Source organism: Megalopta genalis, chromosome 1 (assembly GCF_051020955.1).
Source record: "Megalopta genalis isolate 19385.01 chromosome 1, iyMegGena1_principal, whole genome shotgun sequence".
Taxonomy (NCBI): domain Eukaryota; kingdom Metazoa; phylum Arthropoda; class Insecta; order Hymenoptera; family Halictidae; genus Megalopta; species Megalopta genalis.
Window position 1 is genome coordinate 30,091,051 of NC_135013.1, and position 13,263 is coordinate 30,104,313.

The 13,263-nt window shown below is 46.0% G+C and overlaps 1 protein-coding gene across 1 annotated transcript in view; it reads left to right on the top strand.

The window, feature by feature from the left end:
• LOC117217987 (uncharacterized) overlaps window positions 1-13,263 on the top strand; it is an 85,359-nt gene that overhangs the window by 39,454 nt on the left and 32,642 nt on the right. The window contains exon 2 of the mRNA XM_033465942.2: window positions 11,999-12,102. Coding sequence (XP_033321833.2) covers window positions 12,021-12,102 — 82 coding nt within the window. The 5' untranslated portion in view covers window positions 11,999-12,020. The remainder of the gene's footprint in view (window positions 1-11,998; window positions 12,103-13,263) is intronic.

A 13,263-nucleotide genomic window follows, 5' to 3' on the forward strand; every position in this document is an offset into this window, starting at 1 on the left:
CTAAATGATTTCGACGGCGAGGAATCGTGGCTCTCCTTGCATTCGCATCGGGCTAGCTCGATCGCTGGTTGATCTGTGGGATGTTTATTGGTTAGGTTGCATAAATTAGAATCGAAGTATAGTTTATGGTGTTCCCTTGTGCAATCTGAATGACTCAAACATTGTTGATGCATATCGAATTTTTTCAATAATACGAAATATAGAACGCGAACGTTCGCGATTTTTCACTTTTCACGGAAAACTTCTCGCGAACGTTGACAAGTCAAGTCATTTTTGCGAGTGAGTGTTGGATCTGATGAGTAGAACACGAAGTTTATGCATTTACGAGAGAAATAAAAGGCAAATTGTAAGAGAAGTGTATTCAACTTCTATTTCTTGCGATTGACGCAGATCGTTTCCATTGTGCATAGAGATATTAATTAAAATTCAAAATTAGTAGAACAACCGAAGACTAAAAAATGTACGATTCAAATGCGAACCTAGAAAGAGATCATCTCAGGTATCATACTACGCATTCAAAGTAATACATGCCGCAGAATTGAATCGCCCGATCTTTAACACATCGAGCGACTCTAATTTCTAACTACAGTAATGTCTCCCTTACTGACGCTCAAATTGTCCACAAAAATGGACAATTTGGGAAGAGGAGATACGATTATTCGAACCTTGCTGCTCGTTTTTATAATTGTGCACAATTTATAACTATAAAAATAAACCGCAAGGCTCGAATAATCGTATCTCCTCTTCCCAAATTGTCCATTTCTGTGGTCAATCTGGGCGTCAATTAGAGAGACGTTACTGTAGATCATGAAATTCATTTTTATCCTAACATACCGAACAAACCGTACACTCCTACTATTCTTAGAACACAAAAGAGTCGAATCAATATTTCCTGCGGTAAATTCTAACTTTCTAGTTTCACTAAATAAATAACTCCAATGTTATACGAATCTTCGAGTTTGATATCCAACGTCTATTAATACGAAAAAACCGATCTCCCCGATCACGCTCATACGAGAAGCGACGGGGTAACAGCTGATTTCCAATCCGAGTAAGTTTCTCAGACGGTCGAATCCGGCGGAACATACGAAACACGGTACACGAAAGGAGCAACGGCTCCTTTCGCGCGGAGATTACTCGCTGATGATCGCGTAACGAGCCGCTGGCCGTCAACCTGTCGCGTGGTCGCAGGGACTAGTCTGGAACTGTTCAGCACCCGGTATGCGGAAGTCCTCCTTCCAAGGTGAGACAAGTGCTTCACTGCGGGCCAAACTGTCCGCCGGGACACGCGAGATTCAAAGCCCGCAGAACGGGCCGGAGGAAGCATCATAATAATGCTAATCCGTGCAAATAATAACGCGGATGGTTCCCAGGGACAAGGGGAAGCAAAAGGTATCACTTGGCTGGGCAGGCTAATGGTAGCAGGGTCACGGGACGTCGCAGTTTGCACGGCAATTTGCATAACGTCATTTACCAGCCTCACCTCCGCCGCGAGTGTCCACCTTCGCGCTGATCCCGTGACCTCTGAACCCGTTTGCGCCCATAAACTGAAACGTGCGGATCACGATCCTCCGTTCGACCTCCGCTCGCCGCTGGTCGACGGAGGATTCTTCTGTCACGTGCACGAGCTTGTTGCTGATTTCTTTTTCCCCGCTTCTCTCCCCTCGCCCTCTCGTATCACCCTCCTCCGGGACAAAATGATTTTCCTATCGCAAAGGTTAAACGCTCTTTATCGCAGCTTTTGACCCCGCGCCCTGTAATATCGTGTTAGACTCGTTCGCCTTCGAATTAGATCTGCTAAGTACGGACATTATTTGCCGCGTTCAAACGAGGATGAAATTCTATTTGTCGGACGTCGCAATTAACGTGTGGATGTACGATGAACGTGGTTGTGAAATAAGCCGCGGGTTCGAAGGTTAACGAAGAAGCTGACCTGAAAAGCTTCGCCGGCTGCTTACGGTGCTCGTGCGCCGGCTTAGGTCGACGATAGGATGCCTTATATTTTAAACTATTCTCCTGCGTTATGTTTTCACCTTTAGAGGACCAAACCTATTTATTTCTAGTTTGCACACTGCCAAGTGTAGACTGTCTTTTCAGACGAAGAGAAATTTTCTACTGAAAATTTTTGTATCAAATATAGAGAAGAGATGTTCATTTTTTAAAATAAAACTTCGTTGATATATTTTCATCGAAACAATCGTGCCTATTCTTCCAAATGTTTCCTGCCAGATTTTACGGTTTTATTGATTTCTGCCGCGTGTATGGCGGCATCGGACCGTTAAGGGTTAATATATTCCTAGATTTTTCACTGTTTCGTACTCGAAGCTGTGTGTGTGTGTGTGTGTGTGCGGCGAACTTTCAAACGAAAACGTTCTGCTCCGAGTAAAGTCGTTAGACATTTCCGAGGTTCTCTTCAATGATTTCAGCAGTTATTCGTTAGATCGGCGCTGCACCCGCCGCACCCTATTGTTACAACACCGAAATATTCAGCAGTTTGTCGAACGCGATAACAATGGAACGGTTCGATCGTTGTGGCGGCGATCGCTTACGGAAACGTAAAAAAGAAAGAAAAGCGAACCAGAATCGAGTTGAATTCTATAGTTGAAATACTATACTTGAAATTCTATACACGAGCTAAAAATAGTCGGCGGCGGTTGTCGAGGGAAGTTGAAACTGGAATTCCGCGCGAGCTGTTCAGAAGCTGTTCGCGGCGCGGCTTCCGTCTCATAATGATCGCACCGTTAAGTACGAAACGGCTCCTCTCTCGAACTAACGACGCTTCTGAATAAAGATCCCATCGGCGATCTTATCCGAAGACAGTTTTGGAAGCAATTACGATGCGATCGGAGTGAATAATTATCCGCGGGCGCGCGCGCGGGCTTCGCGGGCTAATGTAGGAATATATACCCGGCTGTGCCCGAGCAGGTTCCCAAGGACGCATTATGGGCATCAAGAGCCGAAGCTGGCCGTCCGGTCGCCTCTACGGTGTGTGTAGGATTTAAGATAGTCCCGGTTGTCAATTATCGAGTGCTCGGCCGGCGGAATCTCGCCTTGTCCGCCGTTAAGATGAAGCATCGCGTCGACGGGTCCGCTCTATGCCTTTTAGGTGAGGCTCGGATGGGCCCGTTAGTGATTGGACGATCGGTACCGATACCGGGTCCGTTCGGGGGCATTACCATGTCGGAAATGACCGCGGCGCGTCCTGTCACCGCGGCCGTCGTCGTCGTCGTCGTCGTCGTTGTCGTCGTCGCAGTTTAAGCGGTTTACGCGAAACGGCCGAACGGTTACCGGCGGATCGGCGTATTCGCGATAAGAACGGTCTCGCGGGAGAACGAAAGAAAACGGGAGAAAAGAAACCGTGGCGAGCATCCGGGGCGGAGCGCGGGCGACCGCGGTAGAATCTCTCGCGCGATTAGCATAAAACGCGGACGGGAAGCGATAAAGAGGAGAACCCTTCGGTATTAGCTCGTTGAATTATTGGCGGTGTTCCAATTAGTAGATACGAACGATCGAGGCGGTTTTATCGCGCAACATTTCCCGACCAGTTCCGCCGAGGATCGCGACGACTCCGGCCGTACCTATCGGAGTCGAGAGACTCCGGCTCATGCAACGGACCGAGTCGTCCCCTCGGATCATCGATTTGCATAACACGCAACGTGAAATCGAATTAGCTGCACGCGTAAATGGCCCCTCCGGCCCCGCGGTATTGGCTCGTTTGTCGTTAACGCGGAGGAGTCTCGCCGGGCCTGGGTCTACGGTCCCGATCTCACGGCCCGCTGACACAGGGGACCCTCCCCCCCCCCCGTGATCGTCGACGGCGGGGAGGGGGGAGACCCGGTCCCGAGGTCTTCCGAGATAATCGCGGAACATCGTCGTTGCATCGAGGACGAATCGGGACACCGGATCCACAGTGGAAACTTCGCCCACGGTCTCTCCTACACCGGAGGGGATACCAGCCAGTCTGTTCCCAGGTGAAGGTAATCATATTCCGCGTTCCACGGTAATGGTGAACGAACGCAGCCTCCGGGCTCTAACGGAACCTCCGGCACCGGCACCCCATTTCGCTGGACCCGTGGGTGCACCTCTCTCTACCTGTGCGCCTCTTCTTCTTCCACCGGCGAGTCGAACTCTCCGGTCTATGCGGCCGCAATTATCGCGCGAACAGCTGTTATCCTCGATGGGAGAGGTTCGACGATCGTTATCGGGGACTGTTGTCTCTAACTGCGGTTTCTAACTGTCCTCTTATCCGATCGGCTAATAAATTCCCCGGTTAGAATCCAATTTAACCATGCCGATGCACCGGTAGTCCCGGGAAAAGCCTCCGACGATCCGACCCGATAACGCCGGCCGAGTATTATACATTTCGCAATGGTAATCGGCTTGTTAGCCGGTCTTAGCAAAAGTTCACACGAGACTCGCGGAATAATGAGAATCATAACGCCTTCGCTCGCTAACGATGCTCGCCATTCGCGTTTCTTCGACCTTTGCCGCCGGAATCTGTTGTTGCAATTAAGAAGCCCGTTTACCGAGCTTTATACGCGTTCTTTGGACCTCGAAGAATCGGATTGCAGCGGTGTCGGACTAAGTAGAATGACGTGGATGTTCGGATAATGGATATTCGGATAATTACTTAGTTACCGCGGCAGATTTCAGTTTTACTGGAAAAACAATGAATCGGTTTGAGTACGGAACTTCGTCATTTTGCCTTGGATCGGTCGCGTGAGAAACGCGATTTGGACAATAGAGAATTCTGTTATTGGCGGACCAGATCGACGCCGTTTTTAACCCGTGTAGAACGGCTCGTCGTTGTATCCGCGAAGCGCGATGTTCAATCTATTTTCGTTTGCGCTCCGCGACAGTAAAATCGGCGGCCGGGCGTGAAGTAGCCAACGCGCGGATATCATCAATTCGGTTAGCGACTGTAAACGTGCGTCAACTGTGCGAGCCATTTAGCTTATGCAAATGCCCGGTCTCACGTTTCTGATTCGTATCAATATTGATTTATCATGGAAAGCTTTCTACGTCCTAATATCCGCAACGTCACTGTATCGCATTAGCGGGGATACGTCCGTGGAAATGATCCCGATGCAACGAGATCCGTACGCGCGAATAATGAATAATAAACACGGTGTGTTCCGTATCGACGCGTCCCGGCGTGTTCCCCGACCACTTTCCGTCGGAAATATTAATAATCGTAACACTTACGATCGCGCGGTTTACAAATGACTTCCACGGCACGACGCAGTTAAACCGATCGCGCGATTCGCCCGACGCATCCGTTAAATCGTCGCGAATTTGTATTCCGCGCTCGGGGAACGACTTCGTCTTGAGGCCGCGTATATCGCGTTCGTATCGTCCAATTATGTGTGACAATCTTAACGATGCCCGCGGTTTGTTACTAATGAAGAAGAACTCCGCGGACAAATTGTCGAGCGGGAACGTGTTCCGAGAACGTTTAAGCGATTCGATTAATCCGAGACCGTTCATTCCACGTTAATGAATAAGACGCGTCTTTGATACTTTGTAGGTATAACGTCGTCGAAGGTGGTACTCAAGCATTCGATTCATTAGAGGTCTCGTTTCTTACGAAACCTTCCGAGACATCTAGAAGCCGATGCTACAGCAAGCCTCGATAGGATTGTCTGCGGATTTACGATATATGCGGCGTTTCGAACATCTGAATGTTATTGATAATCAAAGCAGATCAGCATATCAAATCGGTAAATCTAATTTGACGTTAAATTGACTTTTACAAGATAACTTATTAAAGAAGGAAATTGATCTCTCAACGAGATGAAATACGGGCCTCTATTTTTCTTACATTAATACGGAAATAATGTTATAGTCTCAATATAATATGAACATTGTCGCGTTAATCTTGTAATATTAACATAGCATTATGTAAATATATCAATTCAAAATTACAAGTTATATATATTGCTTTATCATCAAATCAATCAAATTAATTAAAATTCAATGGCACTATCAACAGCCTATCATCAATCAGAAAAGGAAGCCGCCAACAAGATTTCGTAATTCTTAATCTCCTCGTTTCGAATACTGTTTTCCTGATTCGATTATGCGCCAAGAAATTGCTGTCTCTGCAACTGCTGCAAAATGCATCGCTGGACCCGCAACCTGTCGCCTCTTAGTCACAGAAACGGCGATTTGTTCAGACAAACGCGTCGTTGCACCGCTGACGTACAGCAATTTCTCCCTAATTCGCGCGCAGATTGCGCACAAAAACATGGACAATTTTGGAAGAGAAGACACGATATTTATGGTTATTACGTATCATACGTTTTTATCGCTAATAACGATTGTTAATTCTTTGCACTCGAAGCCACTTTAACTGTAAATCTAAAATAATTTTTCTCACTTACAGCGTTCCCTTTTTATACGACAAAGTGCATTCTGTGCATATGAAATTGAGTTTTACTTTTTACTCACGTAACAGTTACAGTTTTAATTTACATCTCTTAAGCCTAAACTTTGATAATATAAAAATAATCTCGGAACGTGATGTAACAATTTCAGTGTCGCCTCGGAGTTTCAATTTAACAGTTACAGTTTTAATTTAGACCTCTTAAGCCTAAACTTTGATAATATAAAAACAATCTCGGAACGTGATGTAACAATTTCAGTGTCGCCTCGGAGTTTCAATTTAACAGTTACAGTTTTAATTCAGATCTCTTAAACCTAAACTTTGATAATATAAAAATAATCTCGGAACGTGATGTAACAATTTCAGTGTCGCCTCGGAGTTTCAATTTAACAGTTACAGTTTTAATTTAGACCTCTTAAGCCTAAACTTTGATAACATAAAAATAATCTCGGAACGTGATGTAACAATTTCAGTGTCGCCTCGGAGTTTCAATTTAACAGTTACAGTTTTAATTTAGACCTCTTAAGCCTAAACTTTGACAATATAAAAATAATCTCGGAACGTGATGTAACAATTTCAGTGTCGCCTCGGAGTCGTCTCACTCGAGTGCAAAGGGTTAACAACTACAAAAACGAGACGCGAGGCTCGAACAGTCCCATCTCCTGTTCCCAAATCGTCGACTTTTGTGCGCGATTCGAGCGCGAATTCGGGAGTAATTGCTGTTTTCGCGAGCCGGCGCACCCTGCCGTATCGTTTCGCGAAATCGGCAGCATTCGGTTGCGGCACAGCCGTATCGAGAGCGCAAGTGAAATTAGTCGCGGTTCGACGAGCCGCGGCCACAACCGGGTCCAGGAACGAACGAAAGTAACGCGACTCGCGACGAATCAGGGTAAATCGAGGCACGGTGGATGCTCGGCGCAGGATCTTGAAGAAAGGGAAACACAGAGCCGGTGCCAGCGAAAAGGGGGGCCAGTGAGGAGGGGCCGGCCGGGGAACGGGTTGAAGCGTGACCGATACTCGTTCGCCTCCGCTAAAAACGACGCTCGCATTCTCATTCACGTCGCGTCGACGCGTAGTACAGGCGTGTCGTTTTCTGGCTTGTCGCGGCCGCGCCGCGCGTAACGGCGGTTCAAGCCGGTGTTAACGAACACGCTCGCGCGCGTGAGAATGCGATAATAGCGCCTCGGATCCGCTCGGTCCCGAGGGGGGGACGCGGCCCGATGCCACCGGCCCTTCTAATTGCCCGATTTCGACGGCAACGCGGCACCGAGTTACCCAAACGCCTGTCGAATCGCGGGGGAACAATGGGATCGGGGGTACTCGGGGAGCATATTGATCGGTTCCGTTTTGTAGGTCATGGTTGCGATGCGGGGCTTACAACTAATTGGTAAAACATAATCGATTAGCTTCCGGTACAGCATTGTATACCTTTTTTGTTCTGTAAGAGACACGGCGAAGGCCCTAGGAGTTGTTCGTAGTTACAGGAAATTCTCCCGAATTGGCGCGGAGATTGGACCAAAAAATGGACAATCTGGGAAGCGAAGGATTATTCGAGCCTCGCGACTCGTTTTTATAGTCACCGATTGTCGACGATTACGGAAACTAGCCGCAAGGCTCGAATCTTATCTCCTGTTCCAAAATTTTTCACTCTTTTCTGCAGAATTTGAGCGTGAAATAGGGAGAATTTACTATAGTTTGTACGTCGAGCATGGAATATCAACTCCAAGAAAGATCACAATGTCGCAGTGATTTAATCGAAGAAATCGAAACATAGAAAACCATTGGAAATATTAATTTCACACGTTTGTATTCGGAAATTTCTGTGAACATCCAGATTGTTCAATGTATTACGATAAAAATGAATTGCGAAACCTGGTTTATAGTCAGTGTCATCGATTTGTACTATCATACGTGATCACTCAACATAATATGATAGTTCGACCAATCAGTAAAAATGATTCATTTGTTCAATTATTTTATTATCCGAACACTCGTGTCTCCCTCTTCTACCCTGTAAAATAAAAACGCATTGATCTTTCCATAACGAAATTTTACACACATTTCCTCTAAAAGTCAACGAACACAATGCAAAAAGATCGGAGAAGTACATACTTCCCTGTGAAAAATGTACACTCTATTACTCAAACTCCCAGCATTTATTCTGATGTCTTATTGTGACGTTTTATCTGATCACCTTCGTAGAGTACGTCAATTTAAAGCGCGATGAAAATCTCGGTGATAAAATTGATGTAATTGATAAGGAGGAAATAATAGCTATCATCGAAGCAGATCCTCCAAGAACACCTCACGTATTTCCTATTCGAATGGTTCCCACTTCAATTAAACATATTCACTAGACCATAAGAAAATAAAAGTTGCATTAATTGCAGAATACAGAGGCACGTAAAGCCACTTAAAAGCGTGACGTAAGGTCGCTTCAGCCGCTTAAAAATGATGCAACAGCAATAATGTCTTTCCTGTTATACATTTTACGCACGCATAACGAATACATATAAATGTTATAAATATCGCTAAAAAATGCAAACACAAAAACCGCGATGATTTTATTATTATATCCAGTGTTCGAGATATCAGTGTACAGTAATGTCTCTCTAATTGACGCCCAGATTGACCACAAAAACGGACAATTTGGGAAAGAGAATTAATTCGAGTCTTGCGCCTCGTTTTTATAATTACCGATTCTCAACAACTATAAAAACGAGACGCAAGGCTCGAATAATCGTGTCCTCTCTTCTCAAATTGTCCATTTCTGTGCACAATCTGAGCGTCAGTAAGGGAGACATTACTGTATACATAAAATACGAGAAAAATAAAGATCCGGGAAAATAGCTGTACCAAAGGTTTATTTTTATAGTTATAAATTGTGCACAATTATAAAAACGAGCAGCAAGGTTCGAATAATCGTATCTCCTCTTCACAAATTATCCATTTTAATGGACAATCTGAGCGTCAGTAAGGGAGACATTACTGTATTCGGTATTAAAATCTTACAAAAACCTAGCGAAGCTAGAATTTGTATGCGAAGTGCTTGTTCGAGTATTCGCAGCCGGCGGTATCGCGTCGTTTCGAATCGCGTCGCGCCGATAATTTGCAGCTGGTATCGCGAAAGCAAAAGCCTTCTGAATCGCGGCGTCGCTGGAGGACGAGCCGAGGGGAGCAGCAAGAAGCCTCGTCGCTGGAGGAGCGAATTCCAGAAGGCTGACCTTCATATCCCGCGAATTCTGCCGCCTCCGCTCTGCCGCGTCGCGTCGAGTAGCCAGCGAATACTTGAGCGAGCGAGTCGCCGAGGCGTGCGCACTTGTCAATGCGCGTTCATACCCATTCACCGAATTCCTCGGTTCAATGGGCCGTATCCTGAATACGCAATGACACGTAGGTTTCGCCGGTTCGAGGGCCCCGCGATTCTATCCTGGCCGGTCGGCCCCGCGGAGAGCGAGAACACACCGGAGGAAATTCATCCGGTCCCTCGGATCCATTACCGATTCCACGGCAAGTGGCGTGTACAGAGAGCCGATACGAACGCGAAGGGAGCCAGGGGAGGGCCGCGGCCACGCCGTTTAGGTGTCACGAGCCGCGTTCCTTCCACTCGATCACAATGAGACGCAGCTGGAAGGAAGCGCGGACGACGGGGAGAGAGATGAAGTCGACGGGTAGAAGAGAAACTGCCCACGCTCTTTTATCTCGGTGGCCCTTTGTATTAAGCCGCTGTCGCGACTGGTATGCGCCGGCTTCACCAAAGTCCACCTTCTCTTCCTGTCGATTCCTCTTTTTGCTACCCGGCCCGCCGACCTTCCCCTTCCCCCCCCTACCCCTGATAGATCTATGAAGCTGCGTTTCGAACATACGTAATTCGTCTCCCCGCCCCGGGGTTCCTGCTTCCTTCGAGCCACCCTTTCACGAATTCCTGACCGGTGATTCGACCGGCCGGCCTTATCCGTTACACGGTCGTCGGGGGCTAACACACTTTTCGGGCCTGTAATGGACCGTGCGAGCCGATAAGAGAACTTTCGGGCGGGACGCTTTCCTAAGCCAAAGTGGCAAGTTCAATGTGAACCGTACAGGAGCGCGGCGCGTATCCGTTTGACAGCAACTTCTGGCATTTTTTTTACTCTCGGATAGCTGCTAGACGGTGTCCCACTCGAAACTTCTCCGCGGGTATCTCTTGGTTCCTTTCAAACCGTCGGCGAAGTGACACCGTGATGGACGCGCGAGGAACTCAGACTCGATCGTTGACCACGATATTTTAAGGAAGAAGAAGAAGAAGCAGCAACGTCGTCGGAGAAGTTGCTGGATTTTCTTGGGAGATTAAACAGTTTGCGTAGCGACGTTATCCTGAAGTGGCACTTCTTCCGCCATGCTTCGGCGAAGACAAATTTATGCGGCTTCTCCCACGATAACCGAATGAATTTTTGTTTAAAGACAAGAATTTGACGTCTTCGGTGTCGCTCCAACCGGAAATACGACCTTGCGTTATCCCGAAGAGGTATTTCCTTCACGCCTCGGCGAAGACGGATCCGCGCAGCTTCTACGATCGAATAAATTTTCGACGATTATGTCACCGGCCACGAAGGGAGAAAAATATAACTGCTGGAAGTGTTTATACTAAATCTCTCTCTCTCTCTCTCTCTCCCTCTCTCTCTCTCTGGACAGTCAGGATTTCCTGCGACGCGTTCCACCACTTTCACGTGCCACGTCCCACACGCCGAATTACACGTGCCTGCTCGGCAGTCACGACGATCTGCATACCCCGAAGAAATATCACGGGAACCCGCCGGTCAAAGTGCGAAGGTATGCGATTGGCTCGCCGCCAAATCGCAGTTACCGCACGTCCAACTGTCAGCAGGACTGTTACACTAGAATCCCACGTGACAGGATAAACGTAGCCTTAATATTCCACGGAGGCCGCGCAATGGCTTGTTACACTTCGCAGGTTCACAGACGCGACGGTAATAATAGAAAACGCGATCGAACGATGACCAACATCCTCGGCTACCGTTCAGGGAAATCGTGTTCCGATGATTCACTGATTCGACTGTCGAGAATTTCCATGCGCGTTCTTCTCCGAATATCGGACAAATCGTGGCTGTTTTTATAATACTCGGGATCTGATAGACATTTTGGTGCCAGAATGTCGACGTAACAGACTTTATTTCAATATTTCTACATGACAAGTCGCGAGGCAGCGTTAGCTAAACGACTAGTTACTGTTATTATTATTGTTATTATTATTATTATTATTATTATTATAAATTAAGCATTATGCATTAAAGTACAATTAATATTTTATCGCGCTTATCAGATCAGAAGAATGGTAATTCGCGAGACGACCGAATAATTTACGATAAAATTGATCTTCTGTCCTCCAAAATTAACTGAAATTATTTCTGTTGGCGCAAGGATGAATAAACGATTCGAAGCTTTCGGTACAATTTCAAACAGCTCGGTACCGATCGTCCAACACCGGTCGTCCAAAACTCGTTTCGCCGTGGCTTCAGAACGTTATTTTTAGACGGTGTTCTATCTATCAACGCACTTCGAATGGTGTACTTCGAATGTACTTCGAATGCTAACGGCAGATTTTTCTGGTTTCAGGAAACGGAAGAAGTGTGCCGACATGTCGGCCTTGCGCGCCGGGCCTTATCGACCCGGGATTATACTCTGTCTGACTGTTCTACTGGCATCGCAATCCAATTCTGGTGAGTCCCATAACGAATCCGCTGATGTGCTTTCCTCGGACAGGAACCTGTTCCCACCGCGAGAGTTTTATCGTTCTGTCGGTCTTGCCTGGACGCTTCTCTAACACGCTCGACGCGCGACGCGTCGAAACGTAACTCATTTGGCAGCGAACAGGTGTACGTGAGACAGCATGAAAAAGTAGTCTCGACGAGGAAGAACGTTCCTCTCGGATAGGCTTCCCATTCCCCGTACGTTTCTCCGGAGGCAAAAAAAGAACCATTCTACGATCCTGCCAGCATTACAATGCCTTCCCTTCGACAGATTTCGATTCCTAATCCGAGCAGTGGCCTTCTGGGACAGATACAGTCGGCCATAAAAATCTACTGGTCGATGTTGCCGACGAAAAACATTTTGTGAACATTTATTTGATACTTCAAAGTCACTTGGATATCGTAGTACATAATCGTTATGTAATAATTTGTTGTGTCTGATTTATTTGCCATTCGTATGCGGAAAGTATTAGCTTGATCGAATCACTTCTAATTTGTATATACATTAAATTAATATTATTTTGTCGTTATCAATGTTCGTAAATACAGTTCGAGATATAAAGATTATTGTAGAATAATTTAATAAAATATTTCAGTGCATACGTAACTTAAAAGAATTAAAAATGCATATAAATAATATGTAAATGCGTGTACAAGACAGATTAACTGGTTTTTATCAAGTAATTGAAAGAAAGAAATTTCATTTGACTAAAGGATTCGACGAAACTTCTTGTATAGATCATAGCTTAGGATTTCTAGGAAAGATCTCGCTTGCGCCGGCGTTGAAGTCTCCAGCGATTAGCTGAAAATATGGCAGTTAACGCAAAATACTGGCGACACTGTTATTAGAATACATCAAACACTACTTGAATATTATTCCTTAATCATTTAAGCTGTTAAAAAGCTATCCAAATACGAGATTTGACACGTTAAAATTGATAAAACACGATGCAGACCTAACCTCAAACTGGATAGCTCTATAATCTCGAGATATATTATTTTCCTACGATTTATTTAAAATCTCGTAGGTAATTTATTAGTAATTTTATTAAAATTCCATACACAGAAACAGTCCAAATGCAAATTAAACATGCAAAAAGTTACTCAATTCGCACGATATACAAGGCAATA